Below are 24,691 nucleotides of genomic sequence, written 5' to 3' on the forward strand. Positions count from 1 at the left end.
GTTGGCATTTAGACATTGCCAAGGCATGGCTAAACCAATGGAGGAGGGGGGGGAAGAAAAGAATTTCAGTACAGAATTTAAATATTACAAAAATATCTTTTTTTTTTCCTGTTTTCTGTTTCCTTTTTTTAAAATGCAGCAGGATGCCCACTTGCTATTGCTAACTGAAGCATGGAAAGAAGGTAGAGACCAGTTGTCTTTGATCCTTGGATATTTGAAACAAATTCAGTGTAAAGCTGAACCAAGTTTACCACACGAACAGCGGTGGCAGATTTATTTCACTTGAGATACAAATGCATGTCCACATGACAAGCATAATCTGACCATGAGGTGGAAGAAATGTTTGTATAAGTAAGCGCAGGGAAATAGGGAGAGAGAAGGCTGGCATGGTTAAACATTCTGGATTCAGAAATGCAGTGCCCCACATGTGCCTCTGCACACAGGCCGTGCATGAGTCTGCACTCCCCATATGCAAATATGGCACCTTTCAGCAAGATGATCCAGAATTAAGAGTTTGGTGGCCCACTTGTTTAAACTGTTAAGATTACTCTTTCGTGCTGTTATTCTTCTTCACTTTCATTTCCCAGTTCCAAATCAGAATCACCATTCATTTCCTTTTCAACAGTCATGTCTTGTTCATCAGATTGCTCCTCTTTTTCCTCATCTTCATCCCAGTTTTCCTGGGGCAAAAATAAACAGGAATGTTTCAACCTTTGACAGTCACACAATTTGTGTTACAAGCAAACAGAAGAACTGATCCATCTCCACTTACATCAGAGTCTTTATCTGCAATCATCTCATCATCTGAGCCTTCCTCCTCCGAGGACTCTGCAAAGAGAAAACCCCTCAGTTTGGAGAACTGACTTTAAAACATCACTGTGCAAACAAAGCCCAACCCCACATGCTGCTAAGTCTCCAAATTGTGCTATTTCAATTCCAAAACTAATTATACCTGAAGATTAGGCTGATGCACATGAATTAGGAACAAATCACTTCCGTTATGATTATACAGTATGAAGCTGCAGTAGGAAAACCAGGTCAAATTGGAAGTGTACATGCGCATACACTGACACACATAGGCTACCTTGATGTCCTGCTGACTCAAACACAAAACTGCCTCAGTTATATCTACCATAGCAAGGTAGCAAGAAAGGTGAGATTGCCAGTTAAGCAGTGTACTGAAATTCCAATTAACAGATTCCTTAATTTGTGAAGCAGAGAAAGAAGGACGGACCAACCAACTACAAGACATCTGCATCACTAACCACTGACTTTCCTGCCATGGACTTCCCACAAAAACTCCCTACTTGCAATTGTACACTAATAGGTAAGCACAGGAGTATGATGAACAGCCATCAAGTATCAACTGTCATGTGAATTCAGGAGCTGAGCTACACCCAACATATAACACTTACCATCTTCATATACCAGCTTTGCAGTCTGATTAACCTCGGATACATCCTGAACTGTTTCTGATGCTGCAACCTGAATGGAATTTGCAGGTTAGCTTTAGATGCAATCACATATTCCAACCTTAAAAGGCAATAAAACTCATAACAATGTAAATGAAATCTACGTCAAATTTAGCACACATTAATTCATTTATAGTAGTAGTTTAACAGCCAAAAAAGTACAAAGCGAAATTTTAGAGGCATCTGTTCTGAAGTGGCCCAGTACTTCCTATTTTTTCCACTTTAAAACTCTATGAGTTAGTATACCATTTGGCAGGAAAAAACATGCCACGCTTCCAGTGAGCACAGACTGACTAGACAGACAGTTAAGTGTACCGCTCTGAGCATTATCAGCGTAGCTGTACCACAGCTGCATTAAGTTCCCAATATCAGATGTAATCACAACAGGAGGTTAAGTCTGCAATCCATACTTCTGCACATCCATGTTACTTGGTTGGAACTGGAACTCACCTGGGTGACAAGAATGAAGAGTCTTCCATGCAGACGGGAAAGCTTTTGCAAAGTTTTTACTCTGCTCTCCATTAACTGGTACAGCATCCCCAGCTGAGGAATAAGGTCTGGCAACTTGAGAGAAAAGAAGGATGAGGAAAAATGAAGCTGTTAATCAACACATCACAGATGTCTTATTTTTAAATTTTTAAACTATCTTTGTATGTCTGGGACAAAAAAAACCCTTGTCACGTTACTCTGACAAAAGGCAGAGCTGAGGGCTCACAGAAACCACCCGCAGCCTTACCGGTTAACACTTAGCCATGTTTAGAAACACCTTCTACGTTCAAAACATGGCAATTCTTATACTACTTTTGCTTTCCACAGTCACTGCCAAAAGCAGGTGTCAAAAGCACTATTCGGAAAGCAGTGTAAACGGGAACTGCACATACACCAGTGTACAAAGGCAGCTTCAGCAACATGTGCAAGTTCTGACACACGGCAATCCTATAATAAATGGGAGAAAGGACTAACAGTGCCAAAATGCTGGTTTCTTAACTGAGCAAGAGTGCTTTATCCATCACTTGTAAGGCAAGGCTAGACTTCAGTCCAGAAGCTATGACTTTGCTTACTACCCTGCCAGCTTTGGCACATCTTTACCCTATAAATCTGGCCATGCCCAAGACAGTCTCAAGATGAGCATTGAAAGAGCAAGGCAAATTTAGTTCTGTAAGATTCAGCGACACAGGCTAGATTACTTTTGACAATAATTTTGTTCCCTAACTCTCACAGGTATGACATAACTTATCTTGGTTTGACTTTGGGATGACTATAATTATATCACAAATGACTAAAACAATTTATAACCAATATGCAGCTATTTGGCAAAAGTAGCAGAAATATAGCCCTCTATGCATTAATTTGGGCACTGCCATATGTAGAGAGCAGAAGACAGTTTCCTGAAGGCAGAACATACATATATTTAAACATTTAGATCTAGGTTTAGTTACGTGCGTTAGCAGTAATGCAAAATACTTACCGTGGAAAGGTAGGATGCATGTAGAGTAAAAACAGATTTCAGCCATCGAACCATTAGTGAGGCACTGGAAAAGAAAAATTAATTTTGTCAGAGATACTGGCTGAAAAGCACCCATTTTGCATTCTAGATGCTAAGTAGGTTCTATAGAAAATGCTCCTCTTTCATTACGTAGAAAAATAAATGCAGATGGAAATATAACAATCTGGCTATCCAGATGAGACACCTACATAAGATACTTGTTAGGAAACAGACGTCTAAGTGAGGGATTAAAGTAGGCATGTGCAGGGGTCTGTGTTTCTGACATCTTTTAGGGGAGGCTTCAGTGCATAAAAGATCAAAGCATGCTACTTTTTTCTCCACCCACCATGAGGGAAATTTTATTTAAAAACAAACACCACGACTGAAGGACAGCTAGTCTCAGCAAAGCTATCCTTATAGCAATATACCAAGATGGGAGAGGGGGAGACAAGAGCTGTTTTTGTTATTAAACACAACATCAGGAGATCTCTAAATATATTTGATAATATATTTGATAATTAAACCACACAAGCTATACATCTGATAGTTATTTTACATATTGATCAGGTCCACAGTGGTGATATTCTGGGACCCAAGATATATTCTCAGGGTTATACGCTTACTTCAAGTATCCTTTTCCCTTTTTAATTTCACTTCAGCCATCCTGGCAAAGTACTGCCTTGATAAAAGCTCCTTTTTGCACCACAATCAGCTGAGAATTTTTACTTTAAGATACTGTAGTTTAATTACGGTTCCTATGGAAATCAATCACATAAGTGGAGGGAGGGACCATAATGCACAAGCTAGAAAAGTTTCAGGTGAATTAAACTGTAGTTGAGTTCTCTCTTACCTGTATGGGTTGCCCTGCAATCTCTTCGTTAGCTAAAAGGACAAAATAGTCAGCAATGAATAGCAAACATAATTAATTTTAAAAAGCAACATAACATCCATGTGACAGTCCCAATACTGGGGCAGAAAGATCTCCAGACATTTGAAGTTTGACAGGATTAACCATTGCCAGGCTCCAGAACATTACATTGCTGGCTCTATTCACAGGCTGATAACCTGCAGAGGCTGTTTCATTATTAAAATAAAACTGGAACTCTTAACAGGCAATGTATCTAGTGAAACTTAAAGCTGGCAGGAATAAATAGAAGGAAATCCCTTTATTTATGTCTCTGTGTATCTGCTTAGTAGAGCAGCCATTACAGGGTGAATGAGTTGGGGAACAAGGTAAAGGCTATTTCACAGAATAAATATCGAGCTCTGGAGAAGACAAGTTACATGTAGATCTGTCCATCCACTGAGATTATACAGTCAAACACTTGCACGTAGACCCTCTGACAAATGTCCCAAAGAAACACTGCACCTCATTAACTAAGTCTAAGGAGGTGTCACAACACATGCTTCAGGGAAGTCAAAATATTCAAAACCAGACCATCTGCATAATTCAGTTAAGATTGGTACCACAAGTAAAAATTCAATCTTACTTGTGGCCAGCACATCAAAATACAAGTTAATGGTTAGATTCTTCTGTTACAGAATGTCATACACATAAGAGCAGCTAATCAAAGTTCAATTAAAAAAAGTAATGTCTGATTAAAATATTTCTGCCCGAATACAGGTTTAATTTAATATCACTGAATAAGCAGTTCAGAAGCCAAATCTCTTTTAAAGTTATTACTAAGTGATGTCATACAGCTTCAATATAGTAACTGGGCTTCTGAGCTATCTTCAAAAGAGGAAAGAAATTGCCACTCAATTTCCAAGTGCTATCTAAAATCACTGCTCTAAGTGCATACTCTAATGTTCTTGCTCTCATGTGAGTATCTAGCATATTTATGCTCATATAACTTCTCTAGCTAGCACTGATATTTTTTAAAAAAAAGATGTAATTTGAATTGCCATGGACTAAACAAGCTTTAGCTTAACCTCTTTCAGTTCTTTTTCCCACATAATCACTTAAAATCAAATGCTCTTCCTAGCTTTGAGAGTGGCGTTTTGTCCTTTGGCTGAGTTTCAGCCAGAGAAGATGTGAGTGTAGCAGAGATAAATTAAGAGCAATCTCTGTCCTGTAAAACTACCAAATTTCAATGGTAAAAATAAAGAGGCTACCCTGGATTTTCCCCAGCTAGAAAAGAAACCAAACGTGGCTTGTATGACAGTAAAAGAAATACAGTCTCTCCTACCTCATGCAGCAGTGGAATGACAGCATGTATAGGCATTCTGGCCACTGTGTTCTTTATTACATTTTCTTTTCTTGTGTTAAGCACTCTCTGTTAAAATGAAAAAATATGATCAGAGAATCAATCAGTTTTAATATGTGTATGAACAATAAGCACAATCCAAAATTGCTGGCTTTAAAATCTTTTTTCTACTCCACTACTGTTGTACACTAAAAGATTTACCATGAAAAGGAGTTAGGAGTTTTCAAGTCAGCTACCATTAACAAAATAAGACACTTAATTAACCCATTTAAAACAATCTAGCATTGCCTCTAGTCCACCCAGGCCACGTTAGAAATGAAGCATCACAGGCACATTAAAACCTCCCTCACTATCTTGTGTGCTTGACTTCTGTGAATAAATGCTCTTCTCCAGTATTTGTGACAAGTAATTTCTAATCAGCATCAAATTCTTAAGATTTCATTTCCCTGCCCCAGAAATATTATTTCCTCCTAGTCCAAGTGCAACAGTAAGCTTTTCAAGTGAAACTGTTGTCATCATGCATTTTTCAAAAAGTATTTCCAGGTTTTCCAAACCTGGAAACGGTACACTCAGGAGACCAAGCACAGATTATGCTCCTGCTCAAGCTAAAGGCAAGTTGGCTGCATTAGTAGCATCCCTTGTAAAACATCTGAACTGTGACATAACAAATTTATCGTAAGCAGAAGTGCCTCAAAGTTTATGGACTGACACAGAAAGCTAATACTGCTCCTATCATTTATAATACTGCTGCCTTGAGCAGCAAATCAGCAAAAAGCTGGGGAAGAAGCAACAGGTTCTTGATTGTTGACCCTCCCCAGCTTTCAGGAAGGCTCCCCACAAGCCTCAGTGAACAGATTAAACAGTGTACAATGATCATGTAACACTTACATTTAAGATTTCTGCATCGTTGCTTTCCAAGCCCTGAACCAAAAGTACTGCGAAGCTATCTGTTTGTGGAAGGCCACCTGGAGTTTTTACTTTGCTCACATCAATATCCAGTGCCTCTAGGCGCTCTTCAATGCTCTCCTGCAGACGGTAAACAAGGGCAGTGCTGTTTCAGTGCAGTTTCTCAGAAACATCAGCTGAAAGCCAAGTACCTAACCTACAGCATTCCCCCTTGATTCTGCTGGAAAACAACATAAATCTTGCATATTCTTTTAAATGCAATGAAAAAAAATGGCCTGAGCACAGAAGAGAAGTTTTGACTAAAAAGCAGTAATCCACCTTATACAGAGAGACAGACATACGCTTGTGACAAAGTTCTGCAGGAACATGGCAAAACTACAGGTAAGGCACACAGAGCCTGAAAGAGGGGAAGGTTTTGAGCAGAGGGAAGCCTCTTTGATACAAAAAGATGGTATCATTAACCTTGCTTCCATGCCAAACAAAGCAAGTTCAAGTTCACCTAAAGAAGTTTTAACAATGATTTATGAGTCTAGTTTCTCCATTATTGATGTGTTTAAAAGAGGAAGAACTTTACCGCTGCCTCTCCCGGTTTCCTCTTCTTTTTCTTCTTCTCCTTTCCCGAGGATGGAGTTTTGACAGCTGTACTGTGTCCTGGAATGCCAGGCACTAGAACTTTGGTGTCTGAGTTCACAACAGGTGTCTTTACCTAGTGAAAGAGATAACCACATTTGCCTGAATTAATAATATCTCAAGCTTTCTTCCAATTTAAAATACTGATTTTATTCCAAGACTCTCACGTACAAGGTAAAACAAGCCAGCCACAACCCATTTTCTAGACGTATGTATTAGGAAAGTCACACATTTTTAAAAGCAATTAATAACCTCAAGCAACAGTCAGCTAATTTTCATAATTAACTAAGGAAATGGTCTCTTCAGAATCACTTGTGATTCATTTTTCTTAGAAGTTTGTTCCATAGCACTCATCAAACTAAGTGATTGTATCCAACAACAACTATTTGGATGTTTGCTAGCAATAGACATGACGTGTAGTAAGTCAGGCCCATAAACCGCATGCAGATCAATTCAGCTTCCACTGGCAGGTAAGGACTGATCGTGAACAGAGGCACAATGCTACACTAAAAGGTGGTTACTATTCACTTTGATCCCACCAATTTTCTTCCAGAGATTGCTCAGACGCAGAACTCAGTAGTCTGAATTACGCTATGATCAGGACACCAACACAAGCTATGGTATCCATCCTCAAAGAACACACGAAGGAGATAAAATTTTGAAGGGAATATAACTAAGCGCTCCCTTGCCCCACAGAGGATGTCAGGGAGTATGCCAGAATGCTACCTCCACAACACTTCTTTAACAACAGTGCTTTTTTAAAAAAAGTGCTGGCCTTTTTTTAAAGTACCTTCCCAAACTTCCATACTTGTAGGAGCCCTGCTGGGTGCCCACTGAAGTGATACAATCTACTACAGTAAGCAAAGCAACTTCCATGTGCTGTGTGTAAAAGTAAAAAAAAACCTTGCTTTTGTAGCTGAAAATTTTTACCGTCAAACAGCAGCAGTGTTAAAATGCTACCCCCTTTGCCCACAACACTAATCACTGACCTGCTCCCCACAAGGCATGCTCAGACAGCCAAGAGAAATGAGTCTTCACTGGAATTCAGCAAAAAGCGAAACCAAAATGGGTATCATCACTGCATGCCAGGGAGCTCCTACACCTCTCACTGCACTTCAGCTCTGTTGCCCACCAGCTCCAAGACAGGAATCAGCACAAAACCCCGCCTGGCTGATGAACAGCAGATCCAGTAGGTAACTTGAGGGTTAGAAAAACAACGCTGTCTGCTCACTTCACTGATACTGCGTTTCAAATCTTCAAGGCCTTGAATATACACATTAAGAACTTCACAGCCCATCTCTAAACCCCCAAAGGATCCTGCATGACAGAAAGTGGTGGCAAGCAGCCTCAGTGGACCCTGTTGCCATACAAGCGTCGGGCTCACATTCCCAGGTTCCCCTGTGAGTAGGAACGCATGAAGGCCACCTCAAGAAAGAACACAAAGGACATGCCCTCTAAGGCTCCATTACACTTTATTTAGGCTCTAAAACAAAGCCATCCCAACCTCACCCCAAACCATGAGGGCCAACGAGGCTGTGCAAACTGAGAGACCCCTGGGGAAGGGCTGATCTCGAGCAGAAAAAACATCCGCCAGCCCTGTCTACCAAGTAGACCTGCTGAGAACAGGACCTGCTATGAGCTACAGGAGGGTAACTCTGGGTGAGAGCATACCAGGATACGCAGCAGCCATGAAGCACACTTTACCCACGCCTGCCCGAGTGCTGTGGACACTTGTAACTACCACTGCAGCTCTGAGCAGGTCCACCTAGCAAACCAACCTCGTTTTAAACAGCAGCAGCAAATTCTACCATTTCCGAAGTAAAACAAGCGGAGCAACAAAATCGCATTCCATGCAAAGCTCACCTTTGTTAGAGCAACATCTGTTTTTAGTGACAACACTTTCTGGATGTCCCTTATCAAACATACGTGAGATTCAGCGGTGTTCAAAGACTAGAAGGACAGGAACAAAACTAGTTAATACAATTGAGACTCACCCCTGTGATTCATTGTGCTACTGAAGAGAACAAATTCCAAAGGTATAAAGTAGAAATAACTTTCTTCCACTCTAGAACAGCAGCTGCTTTGCACATCTGCCTTTTGGTACCAGATCTGTACACTCTCCAAAGATGCTCACAAAGCTAAACTGAAATCGTATTAAAAAGTTTCAATGGCCTAACTCAGTAACAGCTGAAATGGCAAGAAACAGACAGCAATAATGTCAAGTCATATTTTAACTGAAAGAATGGAAGAACAGAAATTGCCTTTCAAAACAGCTCAGGGGCAATAGCTATAGCTCCCAGGAAAAGGGGAAAGGATAAGCTTTGTCTTGTTATACAAAAAAGAAAAAAAAAAAAAAAAATCCCTCCAGCTGAGTGCAGTATGCAGTCCTTATTACAAAATCCAAAACCTATTCATTAAGTTTTACATACCACTTTCTCTATGATGGGCTGTAAGATGTTTCCATACACAAGCAGCAGAGACTGTTTGTCTGTGCAAAATGCAGCTGCTAGAATAGGGACTGGTTTTGGTGTGGAGTCCCCATCATTTCCAGGCGTCGCTATCTGGATAGTACAGTTTGATGTTAAGGGTTTTTTGCAATAACTGAAAAAAAAGGGAATGAAAAAATTCCAAGACATTTAGCTTAAACACGTCAATATCTTGCATATCCAAGCACCTTTCATTAGCAGCTCCCCAGCAAACTCAGCCAGTTTACACCTTTTACAGATGGCTAAGATGAGGTACTGATACACAAAATGTTGCTTAAAGCCACAAAATGCCAAATACAGCACAGTCCCCAACAATTAAGTTCTCCAAAAATATGTCCAGGAGCTCAAGACAAAGAATCAGCTAGAAGCTGGTCTGCGAACAGATACAAGAGCTTAAAAGGCAACAGCATGACAAGACTGCATTTTGCCTTACAGTAATCCCAGACCTTTCCCAAAGACAGCCTCAAGATGAATACTAACTTACCCATTTAAGATATGTTCAAATAAATGCAACTGCCCATCTCTGCACACAACTGCTAACTTCACAGGCTGAAAGAAGGCACAATAAAAGATTTTAATTAGATCAAAGGACAAATATCCCATAAGTACAGGACATCAAGAGACAGTTGGCAAGGCTATGATTTGACTTTTTTCAGTAACTAAACACATTAAAGATGTGTCTTTGATCTTCCTTACAGATTTACTTACATCTCAGGAACATTTAGTACAACTATCAAGAGACAAAAAAACAACTCCTAACTGTACTTCACTGTATCTCTACCAATATATCCAAATTCGAACATTTTGCACAGCAGCAGACATATGTCACTACAAACAGCAAAGCTCCAGAAATATGGTACCCAACATGTCTAGAAGCACAGGTCTACAAAGGCGCTGACATAGTAAATATGCTTAGAGGAAAAAACTGAGATGAGTCCTTTGAGCAATGAAATGCCAGATGTACATTACAGAATACTCTTATCTCCAGTACACACAGTAAGAGGGAATAACTGGAAACACTAGAAAATATAGCATGAAACACTGTTTGTAGAAAAGGCATGGAAACAGTTTCTGAGCATGTTTTACATGCAGACATTTTCCACAAGACTACTTTGAAAGACTTCTACTTGTACTTGCGGAAACTGAGAGACCTGGGGAATGCTCACTGCTACTTTGAATTAACTAGCCTTCAATGAATTAAAAATGCAGTTACATCACCAAAGCCACTCAAGATCAGAAAAAAAAGGACCATACCCAAACTGGACTTTTAGAAAGAATTTTTTTTGTGCTTTTTGCTGCCAAGTTCTAACAACTATTTTGATTACTAACTTGTTCTAAATAGGGCACAACTGACATTTCCATTATCACAAGCAAAATTTCTGAAGAAAATACTGAATTTGCACTTAGCTTTGAAAATTACTATTTCAAATTATCAGCTTGAAAAATGCACCTGTAATAAATATCCTTACAGCCATGAACTGGCATTCAGATCTCATCTCTGTGTAACAGAACCCAAATGCAAACCAAGCTTTTTTCCTTACACCCTTAAAAGGAAACTGATGTGACAACTGAGAAGTGTTAATGTATTTCATAACAGACTCTTGCTCCTACCTCCTCTTTGACTTCTGATACAGACAGGTCAATGAAAGTTGGTTCTTCTGTTACTGTGAAAGACATCACAGCATTATTTTCTTTCCTAACTGATCTGATCTGCCTGGAAGACACAAACAGTGCACGTTATTTACCATAGTACAAGCGGCACCCTTTGAACCTGAAAAGCATTATAAAGCCTAGAAATGACCAGCAACTGTGGTAGTATCTACCCTACCCAACATTACTCATGTTGTAATTTCAGCTTTCAGCTTAGAAAGTACTCTAAATTCCAAATGTAAAGTAAATCCCAAGTGAAATTCAGCAAGAAAGAAAACTTAGCATAAGCCTTACATTAAGTACAAAGAACAAGGAAACCTATTACACAGTGTGTTCTTGGCGTACATTAGCGATTCAAATGGCAACTGGAAGCAGGCTCAGACACAGCCAAGGAAATTCATGTCTTCATTCAACAATCAGCGAGTTGAAACCACCATTTAAGAGATCACCACTGCATTCCTCCAGAGTGCCCCCTGTGCTTAACCTTCTGTTTAATCAGAGCTCAGAAAACACTTATTGAATCTATCTTCCACACTGATCATAATTAAAGGTACAAATTAGGAAAAGCTTACATACCATACACTCAGTAATCGGTCATGTATAGCTCCAGACAAGAAATAAAGCCCTGTAATTCCATCAAAGGGCTTATTGTCATTCGTAGGTTTCACTGCGGTAAACATTAATGATGACACTGATGTAGCATGGCCTGTGAAATGCTAAGAGGAAAAAGAAGAATCTTCCAGTGATTGCCATAAACAGTCATAGGGTAAAAATTAAAACATTCGTTAACAAAGTACACTTCAGTCTTTCCTAATATTATCAACTCAACAAGGACATTTCAGTGATTATTTTCTTTTTTTAACTAGTGATCAGCTTCCTTGCACTTCTGTATTTCAAGGAAACGTCTTCTAACTCTCTAGATATTTATCAGAATTTTAAAAATTAAACAGGGAATCAAAGGCAAATTCACTGGAACTAAGCTCATGCAAAACAAATCACATCCACCTGTACTGCTGTTATTGTCAGTAAGCATTTCTACACATACACAATTTTACACTTCAACTTCTACAATGAAACTAGATTCCCAGTTTTATTCTCAACTGTAAGATGAACGCACAGGTCTGCTGATACACAAAGGCTGTTCAATACCCTCCCCACCCCCAGAAAACCCAGTTTTTCAATCTACTTTCATAAATAATGGGTTTGATCAGCATAGGATGCAAACATACATGGTAGCTGACACATGCCAGCAGCACGTCCACAGTAACAGCACAGTGTACACACTTACCTGATAATCATTACTAGAGGATTCAGAGGCTAGCTGCGTCCTATCTGCTAGCAGACAAGAGAACACCGCTGCACTCACGGAACAGCTAAAACATGGTAATTAGCTCAGGTCTGAGCCCTGCTCAGTGAACACCAAGGGGTTTACTCCTATGCCTTCCAACCGTTCCAACGGCAAAATGGATAATGCCACCAGGCACATGAAGTTTAGCAAAGAAACCTGAAGGCTTGAAGGAGGGACTCATGCTGAAAGTCAGGGAGGTCACACACAAACCTGTGCCAGCAGTAACTAAGACTGCGGTGAACAGAGTTGTCCTGCTAGAAGGGTATCAGAAAAAGACCCAATGAAAAAGATCAGCAGCCAGCTTTCTGCTACAGGCTTGAGAAAAGGTGCTGGTAGCATGCTCAGACACAGCCAAGGAATTTAACGTCTTCATTCAACTCTCAGCAAGTTGAAACCACAGTTGAGGGTATCATCACAGCAACAGCTTCCAGCAATCCCAAAACTGCCAATTGTCTCAAGCCCAGTGAAATTTCCAGATGTCCTGTCAGGACACACAAGGTACCTACTGTCACCAACCAAGAAGGGTATTTTTTGGCATGTAATTTAACGAAGTTACTTACTCTGTAGACTTCTTTGGTCTCCAGGTCCCACAGTTTTATAGTTCTACCGGCTGACAGCAGCATTTTCCCATCTGGACTGATGCATAGAGAGGTGACACTCCTATTGTCACCTTTCCACTTGCTAGAATTCAGGTGGAGAGGGTTTGTACAAAGGGAGAAAGATGGAGAAATAGAAAAACCAGTATTAATTAGCATAATCAGGACACACATCAATATGCTGGAAAATTTAAGGTAAAAATTATTTTTAAAAAGAGAATTTAAGTAGTCAAAGATGACACCAAAGCTATTCTGCTTCTGCTCCTCTCCTTCAAATTAGTTTACACAAAATACAGCAACTCAGAAACATAAAGCTATTGAACACTGAACTGTTTACTTTTTTAAAAAAAAATTTGCTTATTCTGTTCTGAATTCCTCTCTCAAAGTTCTCCACTACTCAAAACAGGGTAAGAGAAGCCATACCATTTGAAGATTTCTCTTTGTACCACAATCCAAAAAGCTGACACCAACCCATTCAGAAAGGCCTTCTCAACACTAAAATTCAGAGTTTCAAGGCCCATTCAGTTCCTGGCCCATCTCTCAGGTCTGTCAATGACACTGACAATAATCAACTTCACCTTAAAGGTCTATGGTTCAAAGCAGTATTTTAAAAAAAAATAATTTAAAAAAATGCTGTCATGAAAAGCTTGCATCCCTCACAGCACAAAACTGCAAGGTAAGCATTAACACAAACCCTTTACATTAGGAAGTGGGCCGCAAGCCACCACATTCTGATTGTAAACAGCTGCTCTGGAAATAGTTCCAAGTCACTTTCACAAGTCCAAGCAGTTCCTCTCCCATCTCCCAAAACAGAGCTCATTTACTGTATCACTTCTGATTACATTTCATAGAAGCAGGAAGTTTTACTGCCTACAAACTTGACAAACAATATTACACCTTATGGACAGTGTGACAAGGTTTTGTAGTCCTGACCTCTTCTCTGGAAGAGAATAAGAATTTCAAACCATTTCATAACGTAAGCCAAGTAGGTATTATTAAAAGTACTAAAAAGACTAGTCTAAACTATACTGCAAAATATAAAAAATGGCAAAAAATTCATTAGTTTTTACTTTGGATACTCTTATTACAGTAAAGTTTTAAACAGGGTATCACAAAACAAGAAGCTGCATAAGAAGATGTACAGAATGCCTCTGAGTATTCAGAGTATTTAAGACATGAAAAAGCTACAACCAGAGAAACAAGAAGTCACCCTGACTGTTTTAAACTACCTCTCTCCAACACCTCATCTTGCTTCTTCAGAAACTCTTCCCCAGCAGCCTGTCCCTCTTCCAGAGGTTTCAATGTGTGCTGCACACACGTACTGAAGTGGTTCTATGGACTTCCACAGTAATTAAGAAATTCAAGCCTAAAGCCATGTGGTTTCAGTTCCCTATCTAGCAGTTCATACCTCTATACTAACATGTCCAGAAGCCTGCAAATCAAACCCAGGAGCAACCATTCTGAACTCTGTGGGATATGTAAGGATTCATTTCCAGGTCCTGTCAAGTGTTAAAGACTGCAGGCAATTTCACATGTACATATCAGGCATGAGCAATTATTTAGGATGATTTTTTCCATCTAGTCTCATTGATTTAGGTAAAATTTTAGAGAACTGTTTTCCTTGACTCTTTCCAATTTAATTTACCTTAGGTATGACTTGTAATAGTACAAGAGACAAATTTCAGTTAAAAAGCATATTATATTCCTGGTATACTTTTAATGTATACACTCCAGGAATGATTTTTTTTGTTGCCATCTTTAAAGAATACAACGCCTCTAATTAACTTTTATAACCACAGCCCCCTAAAAAACAGCAGTATGGGATGGGGGGCAGAGAGAAACACCCAAGATGAAGCTTGACAGGAAAAGTTCCCACATTTCCTGAGGAAGCAGCATTACTGGGACCTATCTCAAGTATTTGTACATGAACATATGTGCTATGGGATACAAACAGGGTGAATTAGATGCACACAGGCAGCTTCAGAGCTTTGATCATGCTGGGATCACAGAAAAACAGTGGGTAACTTGCAAGACAGGAATGCTGCAATAAATGGACCTTTAGGAAGGCAAAAAGGAGAGAGGTTTCTCCACACAAAAGGGTAGCTTGAATGCATGGAATTTTCCTTTCACACAGGCAAAGGGCCAGTGGAGAACTTACAGTTAAGTATGAGAAGAGATCAACAAGGGCAATGTGGTGGGCATCTGCTACAGATTGTCCAGTTAAAATAAATAAATAGTTAAGTTTTCATAATTCCATGCCCTGGTTCTTCTAAGGGGCCTTAACCACCCCAGCAACTGCTGGAAAAGCAGCATAGAAGGGCACAAGCAGTCCCAGAGATTGCTGGCAAGTGCTGAAGACCTTTTCTTGATGCACGTGTTTTACAATCATACTATGAAAAGTGGTTTACTGGATCAGGTACTCAAAGAAAGAAAAAAAGAAGGAAAAAAAAAGAAGAAACAAAAGGGAAGAATTAATCAGGAATGTGATGGTTGCTGACAATCTCCAGCTATAGCAACCACACGACAATGGAATTTAAGACCCTAAGAAAAACAATAGCAATATAAACAGCAGAATTACAACCCTGGCCTTTTAAGAGGGCAGACTGCAACTTGTTCAGAGAACTGATTGGCAGAATCTCACCGGAGGCTGCCCTCCAGGAAAGCTGCTTGCTCTCCTAGGATAACTTCCTCAAAGCAAAAAATGGTCCATTCCAAAGGCCAGAAAATCACCAGCTATTGCAGAAGGCTAAGTGGGTAACTCCAGGCTCAACTCAAAAACACAAAAAAGAAATACAGAGAAGGTGAAAGTGGAGATAGGTTACACAGAGGAATATAAAAATATTGTCCAGGTATGCAGGGACAGAATTAGCCAAAGCTTAGCTGGTGTTCCAAGCCAGCAGGGCATATGAAGGCCAACGAAAGGACATCTGGATACAGCACATCAGGAACAGTAAGATGATGACCAAGTAAAGTGTGGGCCTGCTGCTGGTTGTTGTAGGGACCCATTCAGTACACAGAAAAGGCTAAAGCACTAAAGAGCAATACCTCTGAGGCCTCCCATGATCCAGAACCTAATGCCAGAGTCAGAGGGAGCACAGCACTCCCCATAGCAAATGGAGATCAAATTAGGGATCACAACAGCAAATCCAAGATATGCAACTCCTTCAGACTGAATGGGATGTATCCAGAACTGCTAAGGCCAGTGTTATTACAAGATCACACTATCATCGTGGGCAGCTACATAGCTCAGAAAAAAATTCTGATGATACGAGGTGGGGGGGCGGAAGACAGAGACAAAATATATCCACAAGGAGAATCCAGGAAACAGGGAAGATTATACAACAAATCCACCTGGAAGCCACCTCCAAGCACACAAAGATCAAAAAAGTGACTGGGAACATCCAGCATAGATGTACAAATGGCAAATCGTGCCTAACCAACCTTCTTGATGAGAGAACTCTCTCAGCATATGAAAGGAGAGCCACATATGCCATTTAACTTGACTTCAGCAACACTTGTGACAATGTCTCACATAGTATCCTTGCAGCCAAACTGAAGATATACAGACTGAACGGACGGACTCTAAGGAGGGATAAGATCTGGCTGCATCACTGAATTCAAACAGTTGTGATCACTGGTATGATCCAGGTGGTGGCCAGTTACTGGCATCACTCCCAAAGGACATCCCAGTATTGTTTAATATCCCCAGTAATTGCTCAGGTCTTCATTAATGACCTCAAAACAGGACAGAATGCACACATAACAAGTTCACATTCATACCAAATTAAGGAGAGCAGCTGACATGCTGGAGGGCAGGGCTGCTACTCAGGGGCATCTCAGCAGACTTGAGAAGCAGGCTGTCAGAATTCCAAAGCTAAAAGAAAAATGTAAAGTCCTGCACATGGGATGAAAAAATCCCAATACAGACTGGGGACAAACGGCTATAAAGTAGCTCCACAGAAAGCAGCTTGCAGTCCTCATGGTCAAGTTGAACATGAGTAAGCAGGGAGTCCTTGTGGCAAGGAGGTCAACTGCCTACTGATCTGCATTAGCTACAGCGCAGTCAGCAGGCCAAGGAAAAGTGATTCCTGTCCTCTGTGCAACACTTTTGAAACTGCATCTGAGCACTGTGTCCAGTTTGGGACAGTACAAGTCAGTCATGGACATAGCAGAGTAAACCCAGTGGAGGGCCACGAAAGCAGCTTAGGGACTAGAGCACGTAATTTAAGTGGAACAGGTGAGGGTAGATGCATTCAATCCGAAGAAGAGAAGGCTAGAGGGAGATTTTACAGCCATCTTCTGCTACTTGGCATCAGGGTCTCAATGTAATACAACCTAAGGATGCACCTCTTTTCTAGGGAAATCAAAGAGGCTATTTGACAATGGGCTGTCTGCAGTGCCCATGCCAACTTTAACAAAACCAACAGAGTTGCAGGAAGGATAACACAGCAGTGGGAAATGTTACGAAAACCAAACAACAGCATAAGAGGAAGGTGAAGGTGCCATCACATGTTAGGCTTTTACTGAAGTAATATAACTGGGGTCATTAATAGAAATCTCTGTTTCTTGAAGTTTAAAAACAGTTTGACTTTATTATGAAAGAAAATAAATGCCTACACCAGGTATCTTGTTACTCTGCACTCGGCTCTATTTTGCTCAAGAGTACTTTAAATAGTAGTAGCCTGCTCAGACAGCCAAGTGGAATGTCCGCACTGCACATCAGCAGTTAGCGAAACCAAGTGGGTTATCATCACAGCAAGGCCCTTTGAGCAAAGTCAGGAACCGATTTAATTGGGATGAGGTGTTCCAGTACCTGCTCCCCGTATTTTCAAGGACATTTTCTAGAATTTAGATTTTTCAGTGTCACAAAAGGGACTGGAAGCCCAAGTCCCACTAAGTGTTAGCATGGAGGGACCCAAGTCCCTCTCAGTGCAGTCACTAGTTTCATCCAATCTTTTCAATACGCTGAGGAAGAAACCAAACTATGAGAATTACTCTCTTACCCCTTAATAAAACCACTTCCAATCTCAGAAAAGTAATATCCAACAGTCAGCTTTGTACAGTGGGCATGTAAGCCTGGATAGCAGAGTGCAGCATTTCCAACAAGGCCTCACTAAAACCTGCGAGGGATGAAAATACACAAAAGCAAGCGCAAACAAATTTGGCTGAAAACAGACATCACTTACCACTTTACTTTGCAGGTCTGTGTGTTCCATTCCACGATGTGTTTGTCCTCTGAACAGCTATACAAGCAGCAGTTGTCCTGATGCCATTTCACACAGTTTACTCTATTGTCATGACCACCATCCTACAAAAGGTAAGAGAGGGTCAACTCATTAATAAATGAAGTCTTGACTACTGAGTCTTCCCCACATCAACGAGAACAAACTACTCTCTTGAGAGTTTAATTCAACACTGGCAACTTGAAGAGTGTGGTTTTAAAGCTCAGTGTAGATACACAATTACATAAGCAAAAGATATTTCCTATTTTGATAGGCACACAAAAGTATTTTAATTAATTCTTGTTCCAGCACTTCAATTACATAAGCAAAAGATATTTCCTATTTTGATAGGCACACAAAAGTATTTTAATTAATTCTTGTTCCAGCACTTCAGAGTAAACAAAAAAAATGGTCTTGCCCACTATATTTATACACACAGCCAAAGAAGTCTGTGTAACAGCATGAAATTTGCTCACAGGAAAGCCTAGCACAGATGTCTTGCTGACAGCCACCCAAGTGCCTGCTTGCTCAAGTACATTCCGAGATGAGTTGCCTTCCTTTTATGCTCAGTATTTAAGGGCGCGCTATCAGTAGACCAGAAGACCCTACCAAAGGGGCATCATTCACCTCTCAACAACCAAAATTTCAGCAGCTCAAATACACCCTCTTTAACTGTTTATGAAAATTTCCTGAGGTTTATAAAATTTCACTATTTGAATCAGAACCAGCCAGTTCAGACTACTCTGTAAAGTGTCACTCCAAATCAGCTTTGAGCAAAACAAAACATATCACAGCAAGACATTCTGTTCAATAAGAACAGCTAAAAGTGACAGCTCTTACTCTAGCAGGAATATCTTTTCATTCAACCTATCTGTAAAAGCAAAGTGCTCACCAAATAGCATCTGCTACCCCACTCGTAAAGAAGAGCAGCCAGTGTTTTCAAACTGACTGAAACTGTAAATTTTAACCTTAAAGTCCTTTATTTTGTTCAGTTTTCAAGCATAAATACAGCTTTTCCATAAAACAGAGGTGAGATTTGTTAGCTAGTGTCACTTGCATGTATCATGATTGTAAGAAGTCACTGCTTTCTCTAAATTCATGTACATTTATCATCCTACATACAATTAACATTTTAGAAGCAAAAGTATGCCCAAGTATCTCAGAGCAATGCAGTCATTCATACAGATTTATTTTGCCTGTTATGTAACTCAAGACTAAAACCAAAGTCAGGAGTAACAGGCAAGTTACAAATAAGAAAGGCAAAACGAAAATCAGCATCTCTTATTCAATAAAGACCATGTGCTCAAAGAGCTCAAAAGCTTCCACAAGGGAGGTAAGTTTACAGAAGAGTCCACCAACACAACACCTTCCCAAGAGTCGATGACTACTTCAGTCCTGTCCTCCCCTCCCACAATACTGTGCAGGCACCAAGCCTGCAACACTCCCACAGAGGGCTTAACTCTCCAGTTAGGCACTTCATCATTACTGTTATTTTTCATGTAAAACAACAAACCCATGCACAATGTTAAGGTATTGCATTAACTCTGAAACCAAGATTTTAGTGTATACATACCTCCCCCAATACAAAAACTATATATAAAATATATATAAAACTATATAAAACACATATAACATATATATAACAATACAAAGATTCCCAAGCACCTGAATTATTGCACCTCTATCCATATACACAGCTATTAAGAAAAAAATATATCTGAATAATTAGTTTGTCAGCAGCAGAAAGAACAGCATAAACTGACTGAAACCACCAGTGTTTAGTAGCATGTGATGAAGAGTGTGTTACTTACTAGCTTGCTCTGTAACTCTCCCTTTACTGTGCTGTACAACAAAATGCTACCAACTGCTGTACCAATGGCCAGGATATCTAACTGCTTGTCCACTTCTGCAACTTCTGACTTCCGTTTTTTCCTCTGCGGGCCATCCTGGAAAATTGAAAAAGAGAAAACATCAAATAAATCATTCTCACCAGATAATCTCAGCGTTAAAGAAGAGGGGGGAAAAACTTCTGTAAGTTTGAGACCCAGTCAGCCAGCACAGACTCTGCTAAGATGTAAGATGAAGACACTGAAGTGCACAGCAAGCTAGAAATTCATCTTGTACCTCCATGTACGAGGTAACTAAGTTGCTATGAGTCACCTGGAAACATTTAGTGGAGGCCATTTTGCTAGCCTAATGACTACATACAAGAGGGGGGAAAAAATGAGGTTTTCATTCACGGTTTTTGTCCCAGAGGCACAGGTACAGATTAACACGATCAGAATACTTCACAAAATAGAACAGATTGTCCAAGAACTGACATTTATTTTCTTCTCAAAAGCTGTTCAGAAGAGTCTTGCAAATATGAAGTATTCATAATGCCTCTTAAGAAGAAAGTGCTACCCCACTTTGCAGAGGGTAACAACCAGGACTGGAAGCTGAACGCTCCGTCCAAGCCCTGTTGGCAGTACCAGAGGTCCTCGTAGGATCAGGCAATTCTTAAGTCTTCGCTCTCTTGCTTTGCAAGTGCTATCAACCACTTCAAGGAGGGATTTCACTTCATCTCTCAACCAAAAACAGGTGAGTGTGGCACATCACTGGGAAGGGGAGAAGGAATAAAACTGGCTCTTGAGCATGTCAAACTAAAATAAAAGAGGGCAAAACAGCCACTACATTTATTCTCATTGGGTTAATCCCACATAACTCATTACACACACACAAAAGAAAAAAAAACTTTTCAAGGACTTTCAAAGGAAAAAAGTACCCATACCTAATGATACTGATTAGTTTTTAAATTGGACTTTGGTAAGGCTCTTTACATCTGTTATGTCACAGCAAAGTATTCTCTCCAATTCAAAAAAGACCAAAATTATACAAAAGCTAATGCTTCCTCTACCTAACAGATATATCTGCACTGACGAGCAGCCAGAAGCCAAAGGAGACTCTGATAAAATGTGAGCAATAAGCTCTGTGCAAGCTCCATGTGGTGAAGCTAATCTCTAATACAATTGACACCACCCAGCAGATGTAAATAATTTTTAATCAGGTCCAGAGATACAATGACAATCAGAATTTGATAGTTTTCATCACAACTAAGATTTAAAAGTTTAACAGTGCAGGATAAATACTTTGGTTCTTTGTGTGTATTAACAAAGACAACATCTTCCACAAGAAAAAGAGTTTAGGCTAATAAATACCAAAATGCTATATAGATACTTTTACATATTTTAACAAAAGAGATTACATTGGGTTTTTTGCAAGCATTCATTTAGACTTCATCTCTCCTGATAAAGAAAAGTGCTTACAAAATATTACAAAAACATAGGTGCTGAGAAACCATCACAGTGACAACGCACTATCAAGTAAATCAAGCAGGTTTTAAGACAATGTATGAGAAAATACTCAAATAGTTAAATTTGTGGCAGCAATGCCAACTAAGCCATCTTGAAACTGCTGTCTGACATGCAAAGACAAGGACCACATAGCCAGTGGAGATGCAAGTACAGTTCATGTGTTTTCTGGTACGTTCTGATCTCTCTGTAGTTTTACAAATTACCCTCCACACTCCCATGGCAAAGCAAAACTACAATTAAGAACAGATTTTATTCTCTTTCCTTGCATAAATCTTCTAACTAAAATTTGTTCACCCTCCATTTCAGTTTGTTATGGCAGATTTCCTGTGAAACAACCCAACAGCATAACAAAATCCCCCACCAACGTCCACAGTTACTTCCAGAGTCAAGAAGAAAGCTAAAGGCAGTGAAGGTTTTTCCAATTACTTTTTCACATTTATTTCTTTAGGGACCACTCTTTATCAGCATTATCATTGCGGTATTTTGTCTGAATTTTTTGCAAGAAATACCAGTGGAAAATTCAGACACCAGTTAATGTTGGAGATTATTTGAGAGAACATTCCAAGAGCTAAAAAAAAGTTTTTAAAAAAAAATAATCAAACCTCTCTACCCTGCATTAGATTAGTGCATATTATTAGGGCATATTGTATGCATTAGTGCATACAGACTGTCAACTGCAGTAGAGATCCACGTGGGATTCACTTGTGGATCAGGGTCTTAAATATAAGAGCAGCCAGTTTTCATGGATAAGACAGGACAGGGCAGGGCAGCTGAACTACATCAAATACCAGTTTCTTTCCCCCCGCCCAGGTTTATGGAAACTCAATCCTATTTAGAAATCCTCCAACTCTGCCTGAAAAAGCACAATGGCTTAATTGGCAGAAACAGTTAAAAACTTATCTGAAAAGGGACCGCATACCTATTTTCCCATAAAATTCTTACTTGAGTCAGCCACCACCTTTTTTTTTTTTTAATAAGAAAACCAATTTCTGCTGCTCATGTGTGAACTAAGGCACTTCAAACACTGAAATGAAGGGAAGCCTGAAGAGTCTTGAGAGCTGAAGATGACAGAGCAGTTGCAGCTTATTAGGAAGAAAGTGGAAGAAGGTATTTTAGAAGTCGGTGGCCCACATACTCTTGCACAAGGCACCACTTCACGGTGGAGGAGGAGATCAACACCGCAAGCAGGAAGCACTGACACTGTAAAAGCACGTGTGCAGGCGACATCCCAATAAGCCACCACTGCATCAGCAGTTCCAGGGCCTGCATTTCCAAACTTCATTTCTAATATTCCCCTGTAACACATGGCCTTCATTAACATGGCAGGAGTCCAAAATATACTTAGTTTAGGCGTAACTTGGCCAAACACGATTTATAGATACCTGCTGGCACAGTTTTACTCCTGAACCTCAGATACTAGCACTACGTACAGCGACGTCAACTCTCCAGGAATTAAAAGACTAAATAATGTCAGAAACCCCACATTCAATAAAATATATTTGGCAGAACCTTCACAGCTTTAGTTCTTCAGTTCAGTCTAAGGACAAACCAATGAATTACAAAAGTTTATGGCATAACTATTCTAAGAAACAGTATGTTTTCCAGCTCCACTTGAAAACATACCAACTTTCAAGCAGGGGAAAGCATTCGAACTACTGCAATAATTAGAAAGCGCTGAGAGGTAACCAAATGCTGTCTGATTAAGTCCATTTTCCATACAACCCTAAACCAGGTTAAACTGAGGCATCTGTGGGTTTTAGAGTCTCTAGAAAAGGGCTAATTTTAAAAGCCACTCAAAAACCTCCTGTGCTTAGATTTACTTCACACAGGTTAGAGTAAACCCGTTTTCACATGCCAGTTTCAATTTATTTAAGAGTGAAGAAGGACCTACACAGCTCTGCAATTGTAACAAATGAACAGGTTAAGGACAACCTAAACTAACCCTTTCTGCCACATTCCTCAGATGTTCTGGGAGTTTTCATAGTTCACACACTAAGCCGCTCAACTGAAAAAAATGTGACAGTATCATCTTCCTTTGGATTGATAATGCATGTATTAAGTGTTTTGAAACACCTCTTAAGGCATTTCAAACATGTTAAATTATTTATGTACTAAAACGCATTTTAAAATGCCCCCTCCCTACTTCTTATAATAAAGGGGGTGGATTTCACATACTTTATCGAAGGGATACATTTTTTTTCCTCAGAAAATGCTATGTTCTAGCTAAAGAAAATAGGATTACTTCAACATGAAGAGGCTGAATAGGTACCTTACTGTATATACTCCAGGTATTTTCAGATCGAGTGCTCACCCATGGTGAAGTTAAATAAAACAAATTCAAGATGGAGAACATCCGAGCCCTTGAATCTATGCTCTGGATAAAACTAGTGAACACCTTCTTGCAGGATTGCCGAGAAGACATGTCACAGACAGCACAGCAGCTTGCATGGCATGGAACTGCTTCCAAGGGGAAGGAAGTGTGGAGAGATACGGCCTTTACCGGGATGTGAACCGTACGCAAGCTATGTGGGTGCACAGCAGCCAACCTGCGCTGTAGCATCACCTTTTCCTTACGGTGAGATGTGCCATCAAGTAACATACCTTGCTCCTTCACGAAAAGCTTCTTCCATGCAGGTTATACGAAAGACAAATGATTTTATACGATCAGCGCTTCTCTTGATAGCCCCCCGTTGCTTTTTTTTTTAATAAAACCCAACGACAAAAGCTCCAGCGCCGCTTCCACCACCACCACGTTAAAGCTGCCTGGCGATGCTCCTCTGAGAGGCGCGGATCCCCCCACCCCGCGGCAGGGGCACGGCCCGAATACCGCGGGGAGGACGGTAGCTAAAGCCGGCGGCGCTGCGGGCCCCCCCCACCCGCGGCTGCTCACGCTCCCCGGCCCGCCCGGCCACGCCGACCCCCGCCACATGGCGCCGGGAGGGCGGGGTGAAGCCAAGCGGGCCGCGGCCACGCGTCGGAGCTGCTGGGGGCGCCGGGGCCGCCATCCCACCCCTTCCACCCCTCCGGTGCCCCCCTCCCCCCGGCCCCTTCCCTCACACACCGCCTGTACCTTGCTGGGGGGCGGCCTACCCCCCGGCGGGGCCCAGGCCAGGCAAGTACAGGCAGCGCTGAGGTGAGCTGAGGGCACGTACTCGTGCTGCAAGCGGCTATTCGCCGTCTCCCACACCCGCAGGCGCCCATCCGAACCGGAGATGGCGAAATAACGCCGGTCGCAGGGGGAGAAAGCGCACAGGGCCCCTGCCGCTGCCGCCGCCATGGCGCTGCCTGCCCGGCCCTCCGCGCCGGCGCATGCACGGGCCGCGTGCTCACCCCGC

At 40.8% G+C, this 24,691-nt stretch overlaps 1 protein-coding gene and 4 non-coding genes across 5 annotated transcripts; all 5 read right to left on the reverse strand.

Annotated features, from left to right (window-relative positions):
- Positions 1–242: 242 nt before the first annotated feature.
- On the reverse strand, positions 243–24,665 carry WDR43 (WD repeat domain 43). The gene is made up of 18 exons (XM_040611575.1): positions 24,427–24,665; positions 19,815–19,949; positions 17,968–18,089; positions 12,746–12,866; positions 11,414–11,553; positions 10,799–10,901; positions 9,672–9,736; positions 9,131–9,302; positions 8,565–8,651; positions 6,646–6,777; positions 6,054–6,191; positions 5,148–5,234; positions 3,809–3,840; positions 2,941–3,004; positions 1,923–2,036; positions 1,416–1,485; positions 773–828; positions 243–680 (listed from the first exon to the last, which is right to left on the reverse strand). Exons 1-18 carry the CDS (start codon positions 24,631–24,633, stop codon positions 561–563), a joined length of 1,965 nt encoding a protein of 654 aa, XP_040467509.1. The 5' UTR covers positions 24,634–24,665; the 3' UTR covers positions 243–560.
- LOC121096483 lies at positions 7,707–7,785 on the reverse strand. The gene has a single exon (XR_005830540.1). It is a non-coding gene; the product is annotated as a small nucleolar RNA SNORD53/SNORD92 (small nucleolar RNA).
- On the reverse strand, positions 11,211–11,294 carry LOC121096479. The gene has a single exon (XR_005830537.1). It is a non-coding gene; the product is annotated as a small nucleolar RNA SNORD53/SNORD92 (small nucleolar RNA).
- On the reverse strand, positions 12,523–12,606 carry LOC121096478. The gene has a single exon (XR_005830536.1). It is a non-coding gene; the product is annotated as a small nucleolar RNA SNORD53/SNORD92 (small nucleolar RNA).
- On the reverse strand, positions 17,464–17,540 carry LOC121096484. The gene has a single exon (XR_005830541.1). It is a non-coding gene; the product is annotated as a small nucleolar RNA SNORD53/SNORD92 (small nucleolar RNA).
- Positions 24,666–24,691: the final 26 nt, after the last annotated feature.

Source organism: Falco naumanni, chromosome 12 (genome assembly GCF_017639655.2).
Source record: "Falco naumanni isolate bFalNau1 chromosome 12, bFalNau1.pat, whole genome shotgun sequence".
Taxonomy (NCBI): Eukaryota; Metazoa; Chordata; class Aves; order Falconiformes; family Falconidae; genus Falco; species Falco naumanni.

Excerpts from the sequence above, each read along its gene's own strand:
- WDR43 (XM_040611575.1), bottom strand. The coding sequence starts at position 24,633 with ATGGCGGCGGCAGCGGCAGGGGCCCTGTGCGCTTTCTCCCCCTGCGAC. Across the intron at positions 12,867-17,967 it reads CAGACCTGCAAAGTAAAGTG|CAAGTGGAAAGGTGACAATA; the intron begins GTAAGTGATGTC and ends CCTGAATTCTAG. Across the intron at positions 1,486-1,922 it reads TCTTCATTCTTGTCACCCAG|GTTGCAGCATCAGAAACAGT; the intron begins GTGAGTTCCAGT and ends AATTCCATTCAG.